The sequence below is a fragment of the Lissotriton helveticus genome, chromosome 1_1 (assembly GCF_964261635.1).
Source record: "Lissotriton helveticus chromosome 1_1, aLisHel1.1, whole genome shotgun sequence".
Lineage (NCBI taxonomy): Eukaryota > Metazoa > Chordata > Amphibia > Caudata > Salamandridae > Lissotriton > Lissotriton helveticus.
The window spans coordinates 1,998,010,000-1,998,036,374 of NC_136057.1; the positions used below are offsets into that span (position 1 = coordinate 1,998,010,000).

At 46.3% G+C, this 26,375-nt stretch overlaps 1 protein-coding gene across 1 annotated transcript in view; it reads left to right on the plus strand.

Moving 5' to 3' along the window:
* The window catches only part of SLC71A1 (solute carrier family 71 member 1), a 294,743-nt gene that overhangs the window by 152,679 nt on the left and 115,689 nt on the right, over window positions 1-26,375 (plus strand). Inside the window, exons 3-4 of the mRNA XM_078644426.1 lie at window positions 3,664-3,726; window positions 17,939-18,066. Coding sequence (XP_078500552.1) covers window positions 3,664-3,726; window positions 17,939-18,066 — 191 coding nt within the window. The remainder of the gene's footprint in view (window positions 1-3,663; window positions 3,727-17,938; window positions 18,067-26,375) is intronic.

Sequence of the window (26,375 nt, forward strand, 5' to 3'; positions counted from 1 at the left end):
CTTTCCACCTATACCATTTCTGCCCAGAGTGCTGAAGATCATGCGTGACCACGCCCAAGTCATCGAGCTACTCAACATGGCCATCGATCCTCCGACTCGACTGCCTTTTCGGGAGGATCTTCAATCGCAGCAGGAGTGGACGGTCCTCTACCCAAACCTGTCCAGCCTCCACCTCCTTGTATGAGATTGAGCGACTTACACAACAAGTCCTTCCGAGGATGGCATTGCATGGGTATCTATTCAGAGCTAAGGAATCTGTGGCTAGATGCCTTTAGCAGATTGGCAAGTTACTTACCTTTCGTATCTCCTTATCTGGCTGAGACATGATCTAGCTGCAGAATCTTTACAGACCCACTCATCATCCCCGCACTGCGGACAAGTTTCTAGTGTCAGGGCTGTTCCCTTTCAGAGCCCTAGTTTCTTAAAAACACACCATTGTCTACTCTTCCTGGCTCCACATTTCTGGTGTGAATATTCATGAAAAGTGACTGACTTCAGCACGCCAAAGTGGTGCCTGTATAGGTGCCATGGCCGTCACTTCCGGCAGGTAAGACCCCAACGTCATCACATCACACGGAGCAGACTGATGCCACCCACAGGCGCTAAGGGGTATTGCTCGAAGAATAATCTTCCAGATCCAGTCTGATGTCTGGGAAATCCAATTATCAGTATCTGCGGCTCGATCATGTCTCTACCAGATAAGGCTTTACTGAAGGTAAGTAACTTGCCCTTCACTCTTGTGGAATGGTTAACCAAATAGAACAAAGTAGTGCTTAAAAATCTAGCATTGGAAGCCAGCCAATCAAAATAGATGGTGAAGAGACTATGCTCAACGGGAGGCACAAACACAAGATTGAAAAGCTGGAACATTAATAACCAACAAATGAGACTGACAGCAAAGCTAGCCAGTGGTAAGCAAAAGACCGACTCGAAGCACCTGTATGGTCTTGGTAAGCCTTCAATAGGTCTTTTGCAGCCAGACAGTATCGCTGTGTGATAGTCTCAACCTAAAAATGTAACTGTTTGGGAACAGAGAATTTTGCACTAATTTTTTGATACTGCATTGGGTTCCTCTCTCATTTCTGGGAAAACTGCCCAAAATATACTTTAGGAGGAGCTTAGCTTCAATGAATATGAGCCTGCATCCCCATAGCTCCAGCCAACACATGGCCGCGGGAACACTTAGTCCCAAACCCACCTCAAATACCATTAATGAAGCACATTTGAGCAGATGCAGGACACTGCATATGATACTATGGAGCAGTAAGAGAAAATATGGAAACCGTATCAGCCTGACTTTCTATCCAAGAACTTTTACTCCTACCCCATTAGACATCACCGCCATATGAGATTTCCACGTATGTATGATATTGATTCAAAAGAAGAGAAAGAGACCTTCTGCTTCTTAGTTGAGATACTCCTACCTAGATACTTCTTCAGAGGATGTACCAGTTTGTTGCCTGTACTTCAGAGTCTTTACAAAAATATGGATAAAGAAATTTTCCTGTGCACCGGCCTATTTGAGTTAAGTGACATCCAGGACAGGGGGAACATTAATACTAATGAATTCCATATAAATTCGGTCTCCCGATCTACGAGGCACTGCTGTAACAGAACTACTGCATAGGAGTGCACAGCAGATTTATTTAACCAGAGGCTTACCACTGCCTCTCCCATGCTGTCCTGCTGGTGAGAAAAGCAAGAATGTAAGAGTTGTGGGCAGTCAGGGTGTGGCATTTTACAAATTTCACGGTTTTAATCAACATATATGGTCACCAGAAGTGGCTGAATATTGATTACCTTTTGCAGTATATAGTTAGGAACTCAAACGGGAATTTGTCATTGTGCAGGGGAGCACATTGGTGGCAAACACTTGCAATGTATCATCTCTCAGTGCGGCAGACTCAGCTAGTAGATAACTGACTGGTCTTAAAGTGACGTGCATGGCTGCAGGCTTCTGAACAAAGGTGCAAGATGTCCTGAAGTCAGAAAAAAAGACAATGAAACGGCAAAGTCTGTGGAATCCTTTCATCAAAGGACGCACTTTCTTATAAGTGGGCCACCAAGGTGCAGAATGTTGCACGGCAAATGTTTGCCGTACAAACTTATGGACAACTATACCAGCATAGCCTGCATACTTTAAGGGCACAGTAACAATGTGGCAACTGACAACTCCCCAGAGAGCTTATCTTGTGAGATGTCAATGAAAAAGCCACACCTCTGCTCCTCAAAGCAATGAACAGTGTAATTGTTTCACTAACAGACCATCTCAGCTAGGGAACTTGGAGAGACTAATATTATTCCAATAGTGATAGAAGACCATAACCTCAGACAAATAAGACTGTATCCTGTTGGATATGACTAGTGTGTATAGATGCTCTACTGAAACCAAAAAACTCAAACCAAAACATGAAATATCAGGTAAGATCACATGCCTCTCTCGTTGGAGGTCAAGGATCTACTACGGGAATAGGCATTCTAAATGTGCTGCTCCATGTAGTGCCTTCTACCCAAGCAGCCTAACAGGCGGAAAGTGTTTTTGGTGTTTTGGGGAAATGCTCGTTCTGGCACACCCGTGATGAACATTTTATTTACACAGAACTGCCTATAGCCCACTTGGGTTTTATTGTATGTACTTCCAGTCCCAGCATGCAATTGAAGCTGTACTCACCTGACTTTGATTGATGGTTATTTATTAAGGGAGATCGCTGGAAACCATATTTTGGAAGTTTGTGTGTGGCAGTGGAAACCTATGATTAAGGGTAAAATACTCGAAACGCGTCGGGTTACTGCAGACTCTGGATGTGTCTGACACTTCCTTATCCAGATGACAGGCCGATTAGAGTGTGTGTGTGTGTGTGTGTGTGTGTGTGTGTGTGTGTGTGTGTGTGTGTGTGTGTGTGTGTGTGTGTGTGTGTGTGTGTGTGTGTGTGTGTGTGTGTGTGTGTGTGTGTGTGTGTGTGTGTGTGTGTGTGTGTGTGTGTGTGTGTGTGTGTGTGTGTGTGTGTGTGTGTGTGTGTGTGTGTGTGTGTGTGTGTGTGTGTGTGTGTGTGTGTGTGTGTGTGTGTGTGTGTGTGTGTGTGTGTGTGTATAAATGTAACTGTTAATTAAATGTGTGTGGCATTTGCAAAGGGAGGCAAAAAATTAAGGGTCTGATTCACAAAGGTAAAGTTAGACGCTGGAGTTTGGACGCCGGAGTAATTTTTTAGACTGTCTCCAAAAATATATATTTGGTCACCTGACAAACTGTTAATTTAATCATGAAAAAAACACTTTGCAATTTAACTCTGATTTCAGCTGTTAATTTTGAGTAAGAATATTAACTTTCAAACCCTTTTTACCAGGGTACAGTTAAACCATGCCATCATTCCTTTGTGGTTGAGGTCTTAGATTTTTTTTTTATTAGCCTTATGATAATCTTTTGCAGTGTCCTTCCTACTTTCTACAAGCACTTTGGTAGTGATCAAACAACAAAACAACTTATTATGATTTCTTTGCATGTGATAAGCTATCATCATGTGGTTCTGCTGAATATTTCAGTGTCTTTAAAGTAAATCTGGTAAAGAGCAATCAAAATGCAGTACTTTTTTGTCTTGGGGAATTATTCCCTTTGCTTGTGTAGCAGTAGCCCCTTCACTGACTGTCTGCTTTCTTCTCTCCTAGGTCTTGCATGAAACCTTCCCAAAACACACATTTCTAATGAATGGCTTGATCCAAGGCGTAAAGGTAAGATGTTGGTCACTTGCCTCTGATGTTTCCAGATGAAGGAAAAAATTTGTAAAATGAAGTATATGGTCTCATTGATAAGTAGATTTGCCTCACCTTGGTTACAGTTGAGATTTAACACCTAGTAATGATTCAGCATAAACACACATGAATCTTCATGTCTCTGTTTCCTGTCGAATTTTCCTTTAAAAAGAGATGTTTTTGCCCCCAAAAATATTAGTGGTAAAAATTAATTATATTTAAGAAAAATGTGACTTTGGCACGACATTTGGCTCAATTGCAGTTTTGGAACAAACGTTAATTTGATAGGGATTGAGCAGTGTACAAAGTTCGCATATTGAGTCTGAAACCCACGGATTGATTGCACTCATCATGCAATCCTAGATGTCTGAACTGGTATTTAAAGATGCCTGCCAGCGTTAAGTAACACAGTAGCCTTGGCACCCTCCACCATGGACACTTGAATTCTGAAAAAGCCTCTGATGACAGTGTGCCGAAGGTGTATTATGATTGTAGATAAGAAACGTAGCGAGACAGATGTGAGAAAAGTACACCCTGCAAGTGGAGTAGCGACTTTAAATGTAGGCTGTAGTTCCCCATTCTGCAGGTCAGAGTTTCAACGGAAAAATCATACGAATTAACGTTTTTTTGTAAATTGCATAATGTGGTGTTTCTGCAGAATCTCCGAAGGTGGCTGCAAAAGGTTTTTTTCTCCAACTCATGCTACTTTCGTTTTAGTATGTCACTGTCTTTCTGATTAAAACTCTTCACTGCACCAATCCCCCATGCCCCAGAAGCATTCAGACATGTGGCATGATATACAAAGGTATTTTGCGGTTGCAAAGCCTGTGATTTGTAATATCATTTTTTAATGACCCGACATACATTCTGCGTAATCAACGGTTCAAACAAATTACATTCTTCATGCTACATCTGGCTTACCTTACTCCAACTCGAATTAACAGGTATTTCCTCCGCGCAGATGCGGTTTGCCCCCGCTGTTGGCAGTTAGATGCGGACATCCTCCATATGCTCTGCCACTGGCTGGTCTTAACTGACTACTGGAACAACGTGACAATCACCTTGACTACTTGCACCTCCTGAACCATTCTGCCTAGCTGAGAAGCCCATATATTACACCTTTTTAGTAGAAACAAAAAATATAGAGCTGTCATATGATTTCTAGGCCTTGGTCTAATAGTGACCAAGCGATTGATCACTAGGCGCTGGAAATCCCCTCTATCACCTCACCCACTTGCCTGCCTGCCGATCCCAGCTTAATTGGGCTAAAGCGGAGGGCGCTGCACTACGTAGAGAGGACCTACTCGGCATCCGTAAATTTCCCCTAGCGCCTCAATGGCACATAATGGTTTCCAAGCTTCAGGAGGTGGTCACTAACGTGGGGGACGCAAATGCTTTATCTGGGGCCGCCACTCAGGATCCATCCCTCACTGATAGAGGCGTAGAGTAGTGCTGCCCTGCATATTCCTTTAGCTCTCCTGTTTCAGAACTCCATTGCCCCGGCCTCTGGATCCTGGCAGTTCTGGCTCCCCCGGCTACACTAGATGGGGCAGCAGGTCTTAAGCGACTCCAGTTTTGCAGAGTGAATCTTTCTGGATTCACTATGCTGTGCATTATTCCGCGGTCTTGTGGTTGGGTCCGGAATCGTAGTCTTTTCTTTGTTTTTGTTTTTTTTGTAGCCCAGGTGGGCGTCGGCGTCACACCTCCTTGGGTGTATTTCCGGTGACGTCGGCATGCTTTCTGCGGAAGCTCCCACTCTTGGGCGCCATCTTCAGATTCTTTTTTCCACGGTCGGGTCTGGATCGTTCCCGTTTGGGCTCCAGACATTTTTGGAGAAAGAAGAAGAAGAATACAGAATTTGGAAGGAAAACCTCTCAGAAGACTCCAGGAGACTTTGTAGTGTAGTTCCTATATTCCCAATAGGCTCTGCGCATTGGAATAATATATTCAGCAGTGTAGACGTAGGACTGAGGTTATCTAGCTCTCTACTGACTATATTAGATTTAAGGTTTGCCAGCTAACTCAGAGGTCACTAGAAACTTTTTCGAATAAACGAGGAGGAGTTTAACCTCCCTGGATAGACAAGAAGGGATTAGCTTCTGACAACCATTATTATTATTATTATTATTATTATTATTATTATTATAGGGGTTTGTAAAGCGCCTGGTGACGCCTCCCGGCGTGTCCCCGCGCTGTGGAGAGAGAGTTTTAGGAGGGTGGAACCAAAAAAAAAGACAAGCAATTAGAGAGTGAATAGATAGGTTTTCAGCAATTTTCTAAAAGATGCCTCATTTTTATCTCGTCTGATGTTCATGGGGAGGGTATTCCAATTTTTAGCTGCAAGAGTGCGAAAGGATCTGCCTCCCATTCTAGCTTTTTTTGGGAGTGTTGTTTTGAGCAGACCTGTTCCCTTGGAGCGTAGGGATCTGTTAGGCTCATAGAGTAAGGCTAGATCAGACATGTAGGAGGGGGCTTTGTGATGGATAATCCTATGGCACCAGAGGAGTGCTTTGAATTGTATCCTCTTACTAATGGGCAGCCAGTGGAGGGTAGCCAGGGAGGGTCTGGAAGGAGCTCTGCAGGGGAGTCTTAGCACTAGACGGGCAGCAGAATTTTGCAAGACTTGTAATTTTATTATTATTATTATTATTATTTAGTGTATTTGTAGAGCGCAGACCTGTCACCCAGAGGGCATCCTGGCGCTATGAACTTCTGGACGGTACACTACTCACTGCTCAATCAATTTTCAGAAAGAGGTGCGTTTTCAGCGCTTTCCTAAACTGCAGGTAGTCCTTATGGCTTCTCAGAGAACTAGGCAGGGAGTTCCAAAGTTTGGCCGCTGCAACGCTAAATGAGCGGCCACCCATCCTAACTCTCTGAAACCTTGGGACAACCAGCAGTTGTGCCGAAGAGGAACGAAGAGGCCGCGAGGCAGAATACCAGGCAAACATATTCCGCAATGGTATCGGGCCCAGTTGGTGTACCGCCTTAAACACCAGGCACGCGGCTTTATACGACACTCGCAGATGTACCGGAAGCCAGTGTAAGTCTCTTAGAGCGAGAGTGGAGGAGCTGGACCTGGGGCGGGAAAGAGCCAACTTGGCGGCCATGTTCTGCACTCGTTGTAACTTCCCCAGCTGATTTTTAGGGGCCTCCAGAAGTAGCGCATTACAATAGTCTAAACGACTTAGAATGGTGCTGCGAACTACCTGGCCTGGGCGGGGAGAAGGGGCAGAACTTTACGCAACATGCGTAACAGCATCATGCACGTAGAGATAGTTTTATTGACGTGCAGATCAAGCTGTAAATTTGGGCCGAAAATCACCCCCAAGTTGCGAGCTGATCCAACCGCCGCTACTGGCTCGGGGAAGGTGGTAGGCCAAAAGTTCTCTGGAAGAACACGCGGAATCCGGTCTATGGAACAATAGAGCACCTCCATCTTCGAGCTGTTAAATTGGAGGGAATTGGCCCGTAACCAGTCCGCTGTGGCTGTCATGCAGAGATGAAATGTCTCCAGCGGGACTGCATTGATTCCTTCCAGAGAAAAAACCAGTTGGGTGTCGTCGGCATAGTTAAAAGCCGAGACACCAAAAGATTTGATAAGCTGGACCAGGGGGCAAAGGTATAGGTTGAAAAATATCGGGCTGATGGCCGAGCCCTGTGGAACCCCCTGTCCAACTTTTCTTGGCTCAGAACTGAATGGGGGAAGCGAGACCAGCTGTTGCCGATTACCCAAATAAGATATCAGCCAGTCTCTTGCACCCTCTGTGACCCCACATTCCTCCAGTCTCCTGATAAGGGTCTGATGGCAGACCGTGTTGAACGCGGCCGACATGTCGAGCAGCACTAGAAAGGCTGCCCGACCACTGTCGACACGCGATCGAAGGTTGTCCAGTACGGTTACAAGGGCAGATTCCGTCCCGTGCCCGGGGCGGAAGCCAAACTGGGCCTCGTCAAACCATCCGATGTCCTCCAGGAACGCTGAAAGCGAGCGGGTCACCCATTTTTCCATGATCTTAATAGGAAATGGGAGCAAAGAGATTGGCCTATAGTTAGAAAGGCAAGCAGGGTCCAGCATTGGCTTCTTGAGCAGAGGTGACACTACTGCTAGCTTCCAACACTCGGGGACCGAAGCCAACTCCAAAGACTGGAGGCAGATGGAATGCAGGGGTTGAAAGAGTTCTGCGTGAAAGGCCTTCCAGAATTTGGGAGGTAGTGGGTCGAGCGGAGAGCCAGAGGCTACCGTATGTGCCAAACTACAGAAATCCTCAAAGGAGGGACATGGAAACAGTCTTAATTGGGGTCGACTAGAGGAGGTCTCCGGAGCTCCCAAATAAAGAGCTGGGTCACACGGCTGGGGTCGACCGGGTGGTCCATCCGGAGCTACCAGACTGGGGCCAGACGTGCCCGTCTGGGGTCGACTGGACGGACCAGCCGGAGCGCCCAAGCCAAGAATACCCTGTGTGAGAGCTACGGCAGTCGGCTGGGGTCGACTGGGTGACCCGTTCGGAGCTCCCGAGCTAGGGCAAAGCCCTACTGGCCGGGGTCGACTGAGCGGGCTAACCGGAGCTCCCAAACCGAGAGCAGCGGGCAGAGGGTTTATTAAGCCCTCTAAGACCTTTACAGTCTTCTCCTCAAAAGCACCCGCCAGGGAGTCGCACAGGGCTTGCGACGCCACGACCGTGTTGGCTACACACACTGGGTGAGACAAGTCCCTGACAATTTTGAACAGGGCTTGAGATTTATTAGGCGCCTTATTCAAGGTGGATTCCAGAAAGGCCGCCTTTGCCAACCTAATCTGCGCCTTGTAGCCCTGCAGTGCGAGCCTAAACGCTGCCTTATCCGATGCTAAATACTGCTTCCTCCAGACTCTCTCAGCACGTTTACAGCTCCGCTTTCGCTGTCGTAGCTCTTCCGTGTACCAGGGGAAAGCACGATTCACTCTCCCTCGAGACCTACGAAGGGGCACCAGCTCATCTAACGAGTCAGTGATAGACCGGCACAGGGAGAGGTAGCTTTCCTCCACCGAGTTGCTCAGACAAAAATTGTCTGGTAATAAGGAAGGCAGTGGAGATGACTTAAAAAGTCGGGACCAAGGTCTACCCAGTTTCGATAATCCTACCCCGGCAGCTTCAGAGGGATGAACCCCTATGCAAAGGGAGAAAGCCACCAGTGCGTGGTTGGTCCAGCATTGGCGTAGGATATCACTGACCACTACTGATTGAGCGTCAGCGAAAATCAGGTCCAGGGCGTGACCTCCCCGGTGAGTAGCGGCGCCAACCAGTTGCTGCAGCTGAATATCACCAAGTGCTTGGCAGAGTGTCGGGAACGCTCCATCCAGTGGGCCGCCTTGCCATAAGTTGAAGTCCCCCAGGACCAACAACTTAGAGTGAGTATTCGATAGGTCGTATATCAGATCAAGAAAGTCTGATAGGGAGGGAACAGAGCCCGGTGGGCGATAACATAACACACCTGCAAGGAGTGTTCTCTCCAGGTCTTTAATGGAGAATCCTATCAGTTCGAAGCCCGAAACCTCACTGATTTTAAGCTGGAAAAGACCCAACGACTCTCTATAGATGATACCAATTCCACCACCTCTGTTCTTCAATCGAGGGGTGTGAATGATTTTAAAGCCTGGGGGGCAGGCCAATTCCAGTTCAACTAGGCAGTCCTCCCGGGTCCAGGTTTCTGTTAAAAACAACAAATCCAACCCTGAGGATTCAATCAGGAAGGCAATCTCTATATGGTGCTTGCAGAGCGACCGAACATTAAGAAGTCCGCAGGACAGAGAATGAGAGGAGCCTGGGGCAATCACCCTCCGAGTCAGGGGCGCCAGGGACGGTCTTAGTTCCAGTAATGCAGCCCGAGAATAGACTAGGCGAGGAGAATGTGATGAGCCAGAGGGAGCGGCCCTATGCGCGCCCGTTGCGCGAACGGGCGCAAACGGGCTTACCTCTGGCGCACCTCCGGCGCGCCTACGACGCGCCCCCTGCGCGTAACCGCTGCGCGTTTGAATCTCCATCGTTATCTGGTATTCGGCCGAGCGGAAGTCCGCCTCCTGCATCCCTTGCCCTCACCAAGATGGCGCCCGAAGTGCTCCCAGCCTTGACCCCCACCCAAGATGGCGGTCGGACCCGCTACACTATCTGTGTCCCGCCAAATGCGGGTGAATGCCAAATTAAAATGCAGGTAAGCGTGATATGATTCCCCGGCCTAATGATCCGACACTTGGGAAGCAGCGCGAAGTAAAATGAGCCCTAGACGCTCTGTAGCGCGATGACCAACAGCGCGAGTAAAAGCACAAGTAAACACAGTTAAAAATTGCCCCAGCCGTCAGGAACGCGCCGACCAAAGATCTAACCTGGCTGCAACCTGGTAGCTTAAATAAGCTTACAAGGTGCGGAAGTCCGCCTCCTGCGTCCCTTTCCCTCACCAAGATGGCGCCCGAAGTGCTCCCAGCCTTGACCCCCACCCAAGATGGCGGTCGGACCCGCTACACTATCTGTGTCCCGCCAAATGCGGGTGAATGCCAAATTAAAATGCAGGTAAGCCTGATCTGATTCCCCGGCCTAATGATCCGACACCTGGGAAGCAGCGCGAAGTAAAATGAGCCCTAGACCCTCTGTAGCGCGATGACCAACAGCGCGAGTAAAAGCACAAGTAAACACAGTTAAAAATTGCCCCAGCCGTCAGGAGCGCACCGACCAAAGACCATAAAACATGACAACTTTGCTCTCCCTGAATAAGAGTATATCTCTAGAGTCGTGTGAAAACAATAGACAGCTATTTTACTCAGTCAAATGTGCGTACTTAGTTTCACCAGAATGCAGAGAAAAGAGAGACGGGCGTTTTCAATAAAAGGTGTTATTTATTGAGCAGTCTTCTTCCTCCTACAAGAGAAATGAATTGCCACGATTGTAATGCTCATGGTAAGGTAAAGTGCGTACAGTAAAAGGAGGATTATAAAATAATACTGTAAAAGCATTGATATGGTTTCTTAGCCATATGATACTTTAAAATAGATAAAATATATACATACATATATACATTGACTAATCGTACTCAACTGGTGCTTCTAAATACGCCTACCCCGGTGTACCTGACCTAAGCCTAATACGTGGGAGGGAGTAATTAAGTAGCAGTTTAAGTTAAGTTTGTTTTGCCAAGAATCTGACTCAAGAATTCTCTGTAAGGGTTTAGTCAGTTCCGTACCTGGGTAATAGAAAGCAGGAGGTCTGGTATCTCTCTCTCAGGACTCGATATCCCAGCAAACCCGCAAGGGTAGGCTGGAAACGCCGGAGCTGGATTTCTCGACAGGAGAAAAGACAGCGTCTTTCTCAGCGCGTCAAAGAGGAGGGGCAGCGTCTGTGGGCTCTCGCATCAGCTGGGCTTTCGGAAGTAGATAGCTGCTCTGCTCCAGAATTACCACCGTGTGTTTGCTTGAGGCAACGGTGGTATATTTATACCTGAAAGGTGCCTGGGTTTGACGTAAGGTTGGACATAAGACGTCAATAAAGATGTCACTAAGAACTGGCCGTTCTTACAGTGCTTTACAGGAGTTCTAGGACGAAATCAAAACAATAGCAAGGGGGATTTCCCAGGTTGTTGGAGGCTTGGTTTTGTTTAGAGAACTTGGTGTGCTTACTAGGGGGCCGGAGAAGTAGCCTTGCTTAATGTGACAGCATGTGCTACGACTGAATTATGGATATGGTTATTATGCCTTTGTATGGATATTATTGATTATAGCCGGACAAGGGCATAAAATAGGAATATCGATTCAGGTTTCCTAGATAACACACTACAACTTCATCAACCAAGGGCCAAAGAAGGAGAAATATTCGAGAACTTCGACGCCCGTCGACGAACGCACGACCAGGGGGCCCCCTGAGCGCTCAAGATGGACAACACGGCGTTCAAGTTCTGCCGTAACTGCCACCACAAGTACGCGCAGAAGGACCAGCACCCGGTTTGCAACCTTTGCCTACCGGTAGACCACGAAAGCAAGGACTGCAACGCCTGCTCCGTCTTCACCCCGAAGACCCTTCGTGTGAGAGAGAGACAGAGGGTAGCGCACGCCACCCTGCAGGGAAAAGCCCCGACTCCATCCCTTTACGATCTGGGGATGTCTTCCGAGGAAGAGGACAACGCTGCCGCCGAAGACGACCGCTACACGGTCGTAGGGACCGATTACACCAAGACTTCTGATAAGGTAGGAGACTCTACGGCCCCTAAGAACCCGAGAGACTCTGAGTCTCGAAAGAACGAGGGCAAGGCCTCGAAAGCGCAGGCGCCAAAAACTTTGGCGCCCGCGGCTACATCCAGGCCCAGCGGATCCTCTGAGAAGGAGTCCCCGGCGCCGAGAGCTGTTGAACAGCAAAAGTCGTCGAAATTCGTCCCCGAAAAGGATCAATCGACGCCGAGGGATAAGGACCCTAAAGCACCAACGCCGACCAGAGACAAGAAATCCGGTTCGACGTCGAAGCCTTCGGCGCCGAAGACCTGCTCGGCGCCGAGCCAGCCGCCGAAAAGAGCGGCCGAACCATCCGGCGTGGAACACGCAGCGGAGATGGAGAAAAAGAAGAGGCGCCTCGAGGCCGAAATGGAAAACATCTTGCAGCGGAAGAAGGAATTCGACGCCAAGATGAAGGCCTTCACGATTCCCCACAAAACAAAGCCACAGGTTGTGGAGGTTGTCGAGGAGGAAGACTATGACGCAGAGGAACAGGCGCCTGACATCGAGGAAATCGACCAGGAAGAAGAAGAGTCCCTACTATAGTTACGACTATGAGGAGGAAGAGGACAACAGGACGGACGCCGGGACGGCTCCCTCTGAATCACAGGAGGTGGATTATCTGGATGTCGACACCCTAAGCCTAGAGGATGTTGTCGACACATATCCCTCGAGGCCCTCGCCGCCGGACGACATCGAGGCCTACAACTCGGTGATAAAGACTGCCGCAGCAGCATTCAGACTCAAGCTCGACGAAGAGAAGCAGAAAGCTGACTTCCTTCTGGAAACACTGCTCCCCACACAAACAAAGAGCCAGTACCTGCCCATGCTCGACAGCGTCTTGGCCCAGGGAAGGGAAGCATTCAAGGAGCCCGCAACATGCAAGGCGGTCACTCCCAGGATGTAGAAAAAATACAAACATTCCTCAAAAGACCCACCCTACATTCAGGGCACGGTCTCAGCAGACTCCATCATCACAGCCACAGCAAGAAAGAGGGCTAACGTGCCCACTACTTCTGGGCCACCACCAGATAAGGAAAGCAAGAGGATGGACCTGGTGGGCAAGAGGATTGAACGGAATGCTGCGACCCACTGGCGCATGGCAAATTCCAACGCCCTGATCAACAGGCACATGTACCAGATCATGGAGGAACTGGGTCAGCTGGTGAAAGACCTGCCCCAAGAGGCCAGGCAAATGGCCGAAAGATTAGTGGAGGAGGGGAAGAACGCGGCAAATTCTTGCCTCAAAACTGCCCTGGATGGAGCAGACACCTCCAGCAGGCTCATGATGATGGGCATCACGGAAAGGAGAAACGCCTGGCTCAGGATTTCAGGTTTCAAACCCGAGGTGCAACACAGCATCCTGAACACACCGTTCAACGGCGCAACACTGTTTGGAACAACAGTTGATGAGAAGCTCAGTCAACTGAAAAAGGATAACGAAACGGCAAGGTCCATGGGAGCATTGCAGTTCAGAGGTAGCAAAAGGGGCACCCCGTCACGAAGGCCCGGCGGGAGAGGCGGAAACCAGCCAGGTACATCACACCAGGCTTTCCAGCAAACGCACCAGGCAGACTCACAAGCTCAGCAGGGTCAGCATAAGCAGTCCTGGCAGTACCAGCCAAGAGGACAGTCCTTTCGAGAGAGAGGAAATGGACGTGGACAGAATAAAAGAGGGGGGCAGCAGCCCGCCTCTAAGTGACTTCGAAAAACTCCATGTGCCCACCCACAGAAAAGATCCCAGGGGGCAGCACATACAGAGGGATCAGGTGTTACACAAACTAGACACCTACGACCACATAACACCAGTGGGAGGAAGATTAAGTTTTTACCTCCAAAAATGGAGAGAAATCACATCAGACAAATGGATTCTCAACATCATCCAATTCGGATACTGCATAGAGTTGGAGGGGAGGCCAACCAGCAGAAAACCAAAAAGAAGACCACTAGCAAACAAACAACTGGAGCGTCTTCACGAAGAAGCAAAGGAGCTCCTGCAGAAGCAGGCCATAGAACCGGTACCCTTCAGGGAAAGGAACAAGGGGGTATATTCAACGTACTTCCTGGTGTCAAAATTAGACGAAACAATGAGACCCATTCTGGACCTAAGGTTCCTGAACAAATTCATAAGAACGCAAAAGTTCAAAATGACCTCCCTACAAGAGGTGCTCCCGCAATTGCAAATCGGGAACTTCATGATCACGATAGACCTCAAGGACGCCTACCTGCACATCCCAATGAACAGAAAGCACAAGCATATGCTCAGATTCACCATCGGAGAAAACCACTACCAGTTCATAACACTAGCCTTCGGGCTAAAGTCAGCACCAAGGGTCTTCACAAAGTGCCTCGCGGCAGTCGCAACGCACCTACGAAGGCAAGGAATACATGTATACCCTTACCTGGACGACTGGATAGTGAAAGCAAACTCATACCAGAAATGCAAGCGGGACGCACAAACAGTGACGACCACGCTCATAAACCTGGGGTTCTCCATCCATTGGAAGAAATCATCAATGGAGCCGGAACAAGTGAAGATCTTCCTGGGAGCACAGATCAACACCTTACAGGGCAAGGTGGTCCCCAGCGAGAAGAGGGCGAGAGCGCCGGTGAAAGAAACTCGCCTCTACCAGAAGGGGCAAGCTCGGACAGTGAGGACTGCGAGCAAGATCATGGGCATGATGGCATCATGCATCCACCTAGTACCAAATGTACGACTCCACATGAGACCCATTCAAGAATGGCTACAGGAGCAATGGTCACAAGCTACAGGCAGTTGGGAGGATCTAGTGGTTGTAACGCACTCAGTGCAGAAGGAAATGACATGGTGGAACATGGAGAACATAACAAAGGGAAAGCCTCTAAGGCCCCCACCACCAACAGTGACCATCACCACAGACGCATCCCTGAAGGGATGGGGCGCTCACATGGAGGAACTCAAAGTGAGAGGACTGTGGACACCAGCAGATGCGACAAAGCACATCAATTACCTGGAATTGAAGACAACCTTCCTTGCACTGAAAGCTTTCCAAACAAGGCTGTACAAGCACAAGGTATTGCTACAAACAGACAACACCACAGCGATGTTCTACATCAACAAGCCGTGTGGGACACAGTCAACCATGCTTTCGACGCTAGCGCAGGAGATATGGAGATGGGCCATCCCACTCAAGATAGACCTGCTAGCCATACACCTACCAGGGAAGGACAACATACAAGCAGACTGGCTCAGTAGACAGACTTCGGCATCCCACGAGTGGGAGCTCAATGCTCAAGAGACAAGGTGGCTGTTCGACAGATGGGGAACGCCATCGGTGGACCTGTTTGCCACACGCCAGAATGCAAAATGCCAAAACTTCGCATCCAGACAGCCCGAGGAGGGATCCCTGGGGAATGCCCTATGAATAGATTGGTCCAGGACATTTGCTTACGCTTCCCCCCCCCCCCCCCCCCCCCCCCCCCCCCCCCCGATACCACTGATGCACAGAGTGCTGAGCGAGCAACATGACCCTGATACTGGTCGCACGCAGTGGGCCAGACAGACATGGTACTCGCAGAGCATGGAGATGACACAGTGTGCACCCCACAGATTCGGCAAAAGGAAAGACCTGCTCTCCATGCAGAACGGAGAGGTGCTGCACCCAGAGCCAGAGAGCCTGAGCCTGGTGGCATGGCTCCTGAGGACATAGTTTGCACATTTGAAGCTGCCAGAAAGCACCCTGAGGGTCCTTCGGGAGGCACGAAAACCCAGCACTCGGAAGTGCTATGTTGCGAAGTGGAAAAGATTCACAATGTAGTGCAGAAAAGAAAAACTTCACAATAAAATGAAGAAGGACTCCACAGTGCTAAAGTACCTCACGCACCTGCTGGAGAAAAACCTTAGTTCATCCTCGCTGAGAGTTCACTTGGCAGCAATAGTCGCCTACACAAGAGGAGAAACGTGCAGGAGTTTCTTCACATCACAGGTGGTGAAAAGATTCCTGGAAGGAGCGAAGAGGATTGCACCACCAAAGCGGGTGCCGCCACCTGCATGGAACTTGAACATAGTCCTAACGGAACTCATGAAAGAGCCCTTTGAACCACTTCACAAGACCTCCCTAAAGATGCTAACTATGAAAACAGCTTTCCTGGTTGCAATAACGTCCTTACGCAGAGTAAGCGAACTTCAGGCACTAACGCTACAAGAACCCTACATACAAATACACAATGATAGGGTTGTGATGAGAACTGACCCACACTTCATGCCGAAGGTGGTGTCCAAATTCCACATGAACCAGTCTATACAGATAGAGTTTTTTCCAATAACCAACCACTAGCGCAGAGCGAGCTCTGCACACCCTGGACGCCAGAAGGGCAGTCATGCACTACATTGAGAACGAAGGGACACAGGAAAACAAAACAGTTCTTTGTGTCATTCGCCAACAGTTTCATGGGGAGAGCAGTAACCAAAGAGACTATTGCACGATGGATCGCACAAACAATTCAGCTCTGCCACAAGCGAGCAGGACAAGAACTAGCAGAGGGGACACGTGCCCACTCCACTAGGATAAAGGGTGCGACAATAGCTTTCCTGGCTAACACACCCATACAAGACATATGCCTGGCGGCAACATGGGCTTCGGTGCACACGTTCACGAAGCACTACTGTGTGGATATACAGATGAACAAGGAAGCACAAGTCGGACAAAAGGTGCTCCAACACATATTCAATAACCAACGCTTATCTTCCACCCAGCCGCCACAGAAATGAGAAACCGCTACAAAATCTATGCACAGCATAGTGAATCCAGAAAGATTCACGCTGCAAAACGAATAGTTTTCTTACCTGTCGGTATAGTTTTGCAGCTTGAAGATCTTTCTGGATTCACTAGCGAACTCACCCACCTCCGCCAGAAAGATGAGGCTGGAGAGAGAAAAGGTGGTTATAAACAGAGACAAATATAAAAAAAAAAATATATACTTTAAAGGTTAAAAGCGGTAAATCACTTAATGGAACATTGCCATTACTTCGGAAACAGAACAAACACGGAAAAAAAGAATCCGAATATGGCGCCCAAGAGTGGGAGCTTCCGCAGGAAGCATGCCGACGTCACCGGAAATACACCCAAGGAGGTGTGACGCCGACGCCCACCTGGGCTACAAAAAACAAAAAAAAACAAAGAAAAGACTACGATTCCGGACCCAACCACAAGACCGCGGAATAATGCACAGCATAGTGAATCCAGAAAGATCTTCAAGCTGCAAAACTATACCGACAGGTAAGAAAACTATTTGTTTCTCTTCCTTGGCTTATGTTGTCGTTATTTTATTGTACCCTATGTCCCCAGTTGAGTTTGAACTGCACTAAATTTGGTCCGTTTGCATGCCACCCGCTGGTGAGACTCGTCAGCACTGATCCGCCCTGTCTAGGGGTATTGACCCATGACTTTGTGATTGCCGTGAACTACTCGCCTGTTTCTTCTTTTGCTATTAAGAACTGCACATTATGCTGTTGGCCATCACTTTTCTTTTTCTTCCTTTTTGCTGTATGAGCACTGCTCTGATCGTATGTTTTAAACATTTGCAAATGTGTTAATAAAAAAGATTTAAACAAAAAGAGGATTGCAAAAATATAAACAAGACCAGCTTTATTTACCTACTAAAACGAAACTGTTCATCTCTTGTTCAGACATCTACACAGTGTCATTTGAAGTGCTTTTGGGGTTTGATGGTAGTAACATCCAACTAGTTGACTTACTGGTCCAACTTTATTAAACACATTTCTGATTGTTGTTCCTATGATTTCAGGAGTGAAAACATGATCATATTTTTCTGGTTTTCCTGCAAGGGCATTTAATAGCTTAATCAAAATAATTTTGTCTTCCTTACACAGCTGACCTTTAGATAACCATATAACCTTCCCTGGTAGTCTTCAGGTAGGAAATTACATGAGATTCTTACATGTTCTATTGTGTCTTTCAGGGCTTGCTATCGTTCCTCAGTGCTCCTCTCATAGGTGCCCTTTCAGATGTTTGGGGGCGAAAATCCTTCTTGCTGCTAACAGTCTTTTTTACTTGCGCTCCAATTCCATTAATGAAGATCAGTCCATGGTGAGTATGAAATTAGAATTGATATGTATTTTTTATTTGATACACATAACATGTAGAGGCAAAACGTAGGTTATAGTAGCAGTTTGTCTCTCACTTAGCGGCCCTCAACATTTTGAACAAGTGCAGAACCAAAGCAAGGGTTGCAGAGCATCTGTTGCGCACATTCAAAACCTTTATAAAATAGGTTGACTGCTGTGTGCCTACGTAGAGTTTATTTACTTAAGCTTTTGCAGGGCTGCTCCGAATAACAATGGCCTTTTAGGTTCAGGCTACTCCTCAGTACGTAAAAAAAAAAACAAGCAATCGACACAAACAGCAATCTGTGACGGCAGCAGAAACATCAGTATTCAGATGTGAAATATGACATTAGAGAATGGTGTCAGAACTCACATATTCACACACATCCACCTATGGATTCCTCTTAGTGACTTAAGCACCCACTCCATATATCTGTATGTAAGCTACGAGTCATTCATCCCTAACTTAACATGTTCTGCAAGCCTTGAAAGCTTGTTCTAGTATGGCCTCCTGAATTTGGTCTACAGGGAATTGGCTATTGCACCCGCTGCCTTCTTGGATATCTGCTCTGAACCTTGATTCTAACTTCACCCGCTGAATGCAGGGACGCAAAACCCATTAGGCAAAAAGGACTTCAGCCTCCCTTTCAGTGGCCGGGAGAGGGCTGAATGGGTTGCAGCCTACAGACCAAGGGTCGCTCTCACCTGCTTGAAGTCGGAGAGCCATTTATAGTTTTACTGGTCTTGGTGAGTTTATTTATTTTTGTGGTTGCTTCTTATGATTTCTCTTTCATAATAATAAACAGTCACCTAGCTTACATAATGCATCTTAGGGGTAGGTTTAAAGTAGCAGTGACACCACATATTAAACCGCAGGTGTAGCTATCCAGGGACTGACCTGTATATCGTGCCTTGCATGCTCCTGTTACAACTAAAGTTGAAAATGGAAGCTATTATCGATAGGAAATTATGGGAAAGCGAGTGATAATATTCTGAAAGAGGTCTGCTTTCCAAAGACAACTAAAAGTGCATGTCACATTAGGAAAGAAATCTCAACAGTAGTCTAAATGGTTTTTTTTTTGCAATGCAAGGGCAATTATAATACGTGGCACTATTTTGACTTGAACTGTTTTAAATATATTTTACAATCTATCTCTGGGTTGTATTTTTCTGCGTGTAGTAACAACTAGTGGGTTAGGACTGTCCGCAATTGCATTTTTTTCAAAATGCAAGTAATGTTTACATATAGTTGGCTCTGTATCTTGAGTAAAAATTGGATGTGATGGCATGCCTTGTGTACAAAATCCACACAGGAATCCAGTAGGAGATTGATTTGAAGAAAAAGTTACCTCTACTGTGATTTTGCTGTCCCCGTAGGACATTTTATGGTCAGACTAGTGTCCTGTGGGCAAAATGTAAGAAAAAATTTGCACATGAAATGGTAAGACATTTTGCAAAATTTGTTTAAGTACAACATTTGAGATTTTCACAAGAGTTCGTCAATAACAGAAATTTCGTCAAGGCCTAATGTGGTTAAATGTTATTGTGACTTTTGCAGAAATCTGTGCCTACCATATAGGGCACAATTATTAATTTCAGTGGGAGATACATAGCCTTTCATCCTTCTTAAATGTGTATTAACGAACGTTCTGCTGACATCTGTTGGAACAGGTGCTACATAAAGCACAGGTCACCATAATTTGGGAATCAAGAAACATGTTACTGTGGAACTTGAGGTTGCAACAGGAATAAAGTATAACGCATAACAATCATTAGCAAAGCAAATAGGTCTTGCGTTGTCCACCATCCTTTTGACTTTATCAATGTTGTTTTGTTTGGTCATTCTTTTGGTAGCTTTTTTTGGGAAAGCTGCTGGACAATCATCAATATATATATATATGAGCAAAAATTGGTTAACAGCAAATATTTTTGAGTCTCAAATGCACAGATTGCTGTAGCAATCCCTGAATGGACCTACTGTGAAAGAGGACAATGCAAATGCTCACAGTGAAGTTAGCCAATGGCTAAAATGGGCGGACCTATTGCCCGCTGCTCCTAATGAGCGGAAGAAATGAGAATGAGACAATAGACAATAGATGGAGAGATGTCTGAAAGCCCATAAAAGTAAGTGTATTATATATACATTTTAGTACAGTCAAAAAGTTTGGCTAACGCTGGACCTTGGGGGGGGGGGAAAAAACAAAGAAGAAAAAAAAGAATGTTTCATTTACATTGAAATATTGAAACTGAGGGCTTCGGGAGAGCACTGTTGAGAGGTATATTCAAAATAATTAGACTAGAAAATGGTGAGTATTGAAAGAAAAGAGGTTGCGAGACAGGGAACTGCGGAGAAAGGAAATATAGAAAGTGAGACAGAAAAGGGTGACAACAAAGAATTAAAGATGTATAGAAAAGATAGAAAGTGGGACAGAACGAAGGAAAAAATTCAGGAAAGTGATGGGATGTGAAGAAATAAGGACCACGAGTGAAAGAAATAAGAGGAGGCATGCATAAAAGAGCAGACAAAACAAGGAGAGATCACAGAATATGTTGGACATAGGAGGAAATTATGTTAAAACCAAAATTGTAAGTGAAAGAAAGCGAGGATACAGGAACAAAGGGGCAGAAATATGAAAGACATACAGAAGGTGCAAGCGGGAGAAAAGGCGAGAGAAAGAGTGAGAAGGAAGGGGCAGAGAAAAGAGAAAAATATAGAGCTGCAGACAAGAATGTTGGGGAGAAAGAAGAATGATGAGAATGGCAGGCATAGGAAGAGGGATGAAAGACTGAAGAGAAAATGAAAGAGGAAGAGAAGAAGAGGTGTAAGGGAGAAGAAAAAGTAAAACCAAAATAAAGGGGAGGGAGAAAATGAAGGTAAACATTGATACAGAAACAGTTTTAGCAAGACTGACTGGATAGAGAAGGCACGCAATAGTGAAAGAAAAGAGGCACAAAGAAGATAAGGGACTCAGAACAGAGAGAGGATCACGTGAAGAGAGTTAGATAATTAAGAGGAAGAGCTAGAGAAAGGAGAAAGAGAATGTTAATGAGATCTAGCCTGTCCAGCTGATGAGAAAGGGACAGCCTTTTTGCCAAGAGGCACTGCAAACAATACACATTTGCAGCTATAATGGATCAGTATTTATTACATGCAAAAAGTAAATATCTTAAAGCTCTGTCAGTTTTATACTAGCGAGGTATGCTAAAAGTACTTTAAAATCAATAAGTTTGTACCAACTATGAAACCGTTTGCTGGGGAAGATCCTCTAATCGTTTCTGTGTATTATTTAAGATCTCACACTATGATTATTAAATCAGTATTGCTTGCCAAAGTTGCATTAACGGGACAATCTTGTACTCTAGTTTGGGTAATTTTCTTGGATGATAAACATTACTTCACTTGTAAATTCTAAGGTCTGTGATTTTTTTTTTTTTTTGAAAGCTCATACTATCACTCACACAACACCAGAGTCACACTTTTGGCTAAGCATTGCCACCTTAGCACAACATCCACATTGGTACCAGTATACCTTGCCCCACAACAAAGAAACACATTAGACACACTCCCTGAAGTCATCACACCCATCAAGGGCCTAAGAGTTGGCTCCTCAACAGCATGTTCTCTCATCAACACTAATTAGCTTCATTCTCAATAAGGCTAGCAATGGATAACTTTGTACCTCTGCAGAAGAAAACAAATTACAAGGTCTACATCTATACTCAGGAGGCAGGCTAAAGGAAGTCGGATGAGGGGAGGAGGGAGGGCTTTGTGGGTGTAGGGTGAGCAGCTCTGCCCATCCCACAGTCACATAAGCCTATTCTCCCTCCGTTCTTCTTTTTCGATTCCCTCCTCATCTCTTACACCTCTCCTCCCTCTTACTGTCTACTTTTCTTTCATATCTTCTGCCAATTAGCCCTTCCTCACACTTTCCCCTTAGAACTTTATTTCCCCTTATCTATTGGTCCTCATCTCTTCCCCTACCTATCCATGACCTTTCAGCACTTCCCATAATAAACCTAGTGTGACCCAGAGAGATCGAAATAGACCGAGAAACCCAGACAAAAAGAGAATGAGAGACTCCGAGACAGAGAAGGGTGAGAAAAATAGATGGAGAGGAACGAGGGAGATGGGAGTGTAAAAGGGGAAGTTGTGCTGATGGAGAGGGGAGAAAACAGGAGAGCCAGAAAAGAGGGACCAGATAGAGGGAATGAAAATGGAACATTGCGAATCAAGTGGTCATTTCTCAACACTCTGGTTTCTCACTGGACAGAAAAAATATCCTTTATTAAGTGAATGGCCAACACGGAAGGATGGAAAATAATATAATGAGATGCAGGAGAGGGCAGGTCAAAATGCGACAGTGAAGGAGCTAGACCTATTTGGTGACTGAGGGGAATCGGGGCTTGACATAAAGGCACATTGAGCTTTTCAAGATATTCTAGAGCAGACTCTAGCAAGCCACTCTGGCAATAAATTGTTGACATGTCGCACACAATGACCCTCCTAACCGACATATTCATTTCAGGAACAGTTAACTTGGTTTCTGGAAGGACAGATACCATGAGGTTTAGGGAAGTCAAATCTTTTACAAGGATAAACAGTGGTTGCAGGGAAAGGATTAGATTAGAAGGCAGTGCTTGAAATGGATTATGATGACAAATGCATTGAGTTACTGTTTGAGTACTTTCTTCCTTACTCTGCCTCTGAAATTCACTTCTTTACGACCCACTCTTTTCCTCACACTGATTGCTCTCATTTTCCGAAACCTTTTTTGGGTCTCGTGTCTAATTTTCCCCACCATTCCTTCTGCAAAGCTTGTTATTGGTACTTGTGAGCATTTCTCCAAGAGGTCCTATTTCGCGATCCCGTTGCCTCACAAAATAATTCGACAGAAAACACTCACAATGCCGTCTGTAAAACAATATGTACACGTTTCACAACAGTTGTAGCTGGTAGCCAAATTATAAATTATGCACTGAAGCCACTTATTTTCATAAAGAGTACTATTATTTATTATTTTTCCTTAACCATTGTTCATGGGTATGTTGTAAATATGAGTAGTGGATGGAAGGTGTAACTCTGAGTTATCAGGTAGTGCCATAGAGCGTATATTCCACTTTCTATCTGTTCTGTATTTGAGGAATCCTTCCCATAGAACAGCAAGAAAGATTTCTCCCTCACCAACACTCCATCCTGAAAATAGTGTGTAAAGGTATTAGATGCATATAAGTGCTGTATGAAAAGAAAAAAAAGAAAAACAAATTGCTTATGCTGTGCTATCTGTCATCACTTTTCTAAAACTCTATTGGGGGACAGATGCTCAGATATTATGCAATTATTTTTAAATTTCTATCCAACTGGCCTTGTGTATTTTTAGAATTAAAAAAAATCACTTGTAATGCGACACACTAGAAAAAAGGTTTGAGGCATGTGAGCTGTAGATCACATACTGTGCATAGCTCGCCATCTAGTGTTGTGTCCGGATGTTTGCACTTTGTTTTTCTTCAAAGAAGTCTTTCCAGTCACGAGGTCGGTGGCTCCTCCTTTCGATTATAGTGCGCATGGGCATTTACTCCATTGTTTTTTTCCCGCCATCGGGTTCCGACGTCTAACACTGCGCTGCGGTTTGACACCGTTCCTTCGGTTTCCCTCGGTGCGCAAGATACTCGCCCTCGACGGTATTGTTTTTGTTTGCGTTTTCCCTTTTATCGCGTATCGTATTTACTTGCAAAAACAAAACTTTCGATCGGAAAGGTCGTCGTGCCTACCCGTGTCGGGCCGACCCGCAGTCGATGGAACAGACTCCCTTTCAATTCTGCCCTTGTTGTCTCGCGAAATACCTGTGCCCCATCTCGCACAAAGTGTGTAATATGTGTTTGTCCCTCAAACACAGAGAACAGGACTGCAACGCATGCCAGGCTTTCCACTCCAAGAAGAGACTTCGCGACTATCGGGCTCGACGTCGCGACATGCAGAGCCAGCACACAAGCTCCATTCCGGATATCTTCGGACGAAGAGGCCGGCGAGGCCATGGGAACTGAGGAGGAGCAGGAACCGACCCCCATCCCAGAGCTCAACTCCGACCAAGAGGACGAAATCCCACATGGACAACGTACTGAGAGTACAGCTCCTCTGACCCCTCCCCCTTGTCCCAAGACTCAACTCTACAAAAGAAGAAGGCTCCTTTCCAAACCGCGCCCTCAGGCAACGGTCGGCACCAAGACCATGCTTCCGACGTCCCGCCTTCTGGCTGGGTACAGAAGCCTACCAAAAAGCCTTCCAGGTCCGAAAAGACTCCCTCCAAATCAAGTTCGTAGCCGAGACCTTCAGGTTCGAAACACAAGCCCGGCACCGAGCCCCACCAGTCATCACCGAAACACACTTCGGAACCGAAAACAGCAACACCCAAGACTTCAGCACCAAAACAGTCAGATGTGCCGAAATCACCAAAAAGGCTGTTTTGACGCTTTGATCAACAAACCGGATTTGGAACAAAATGTGCTGTATATTCACCCTCGAACTGGATTGACATATCACCACTAAAGTGACTTTAAAAAGGAGGACTGATGCAGTGGAAGAATAGCACATTCCTTTAAAGAAGAAAATGGTGGGAACTAACTCTTCCCCTCCTCCTCCTCCTCATTCTCTTCCTTTACCTCAGTTTCAGCCTGTTTCACCTCAACATTCACCACAGCATACACCAGACAACCAGGATGATAGGGATGACAATGGGCATGGCAATGATAATCAACCAATGCAAGACCCATGGGATGATAACAATACCAATTCACACACGGGCAATCATCCTGGTTTATATCCTAACAAGCCCTCTCCACCAGATGGCAGTGTAGGCTACATTGAGTTACTGGGTAGAGCTGCCACTACCATCGGGTGTAGCTCCATAAAGAGTCCTTAGAAGAGGATTTCCTCTTTGAAACCCTCAGTACCACGCAGAGGTGATTACATACACTACCTATGCTCAAAGGGATGATCAGGCATGTAGATGCCATTTTTAATGACCTGGTCAGAGCTCGTAATCTTACCCCTAGAGTAGACAAAAAATACAAGCCAGCACTATCGGGCACAGTATATATAAAAGGTCAGTTGCCACTAGACTCCCTGGTTGTGTCCAATGCAAGGAAAAGGGCCAACTCACAGGCAACAGGAGATGCTCCATCCCCGGATAAAGAATCCAAACTTATTGATGCTTCTGGGAAAAGGGTGGCCTCTCCGGTGGCCAATTCCTGGTGGGTCTCCTACACTCAGGCATTGCTAGCACGATATGACGGTGCACACTGGGACGAGATGCAGCAATGAATACAATATTTGCCCCAGGAACACAGATCTAAGGCACAAAACCTGGTGCGTGAAGGGCAACTTATTTCCAAAAACGCTATAAGATGTTCCCTAGATGCTGCAGACAAGGTTGCTAGAGCGGTAAACACCATTGTCCTCTTGAGAAGACATGCTTGGCTTCACATATCCGGGTTCAAACCAGAGGTGCAAACCTCCATTTTAAACTCTCCCTTTGATAAAGAGCATCTATTTGGCCCAGTGGTAGATTCTTCATGAGAGAAAATGAAGGACATTGAAGTGGCTAAATCCATGGGAGCCCTTCGGTCAGCACAAAGCTGTGATTCCTTTAGGCGCTCCTTTTACTGCAGAGGCTCTAAAAATTCCTCCTCGGAGACCACCTCCACCTATAAGGGCAATAACCAACCCTCTCCATCTAGCAACATCACGGGTCGGGCGTGTACTCTTTTTACTTCCTAATACCCCAAAAAGATGGTTCTCTCAGACCAATGTTAGATCTCAAGAGAACTAAATCTTTACATTGAGTCAGATCATTTCCACATGGTGACACTGCAAAGTATTACCTCTCCTGCAAAAAGGCGACTTTCTGTCTACTTTAGATCTAAAAAAACGCCAGTTGTCATATTCCAATCCACCCGGTCCTCACAAATTCCTCAGGTTCGTGGTAGTGGGTCAACACTTCCAGTTCAAGGTGCTTCCATTCGGAGTCACCACTGCCCCCAGAGTCTTCACAAAGTGTCTGGCGGTAGTAGCTGCTCACCACCACAAAGCATCCATGTCTTAACATACTTGGAAGACTGGCTCATCAAAGCCAGCACATACCAGGAATGCCTTCAGCACACTCTCAGAATAATCAAGTTACTACATCAACTAGGGCTCACAATTAACGTGACAAAATCACATCTCCAACCAGCCAATACTCAGGACTAGCTACGAGCCATGCTAAATACTCAAAAAGCCCTGGCGGTTCCCAGTGC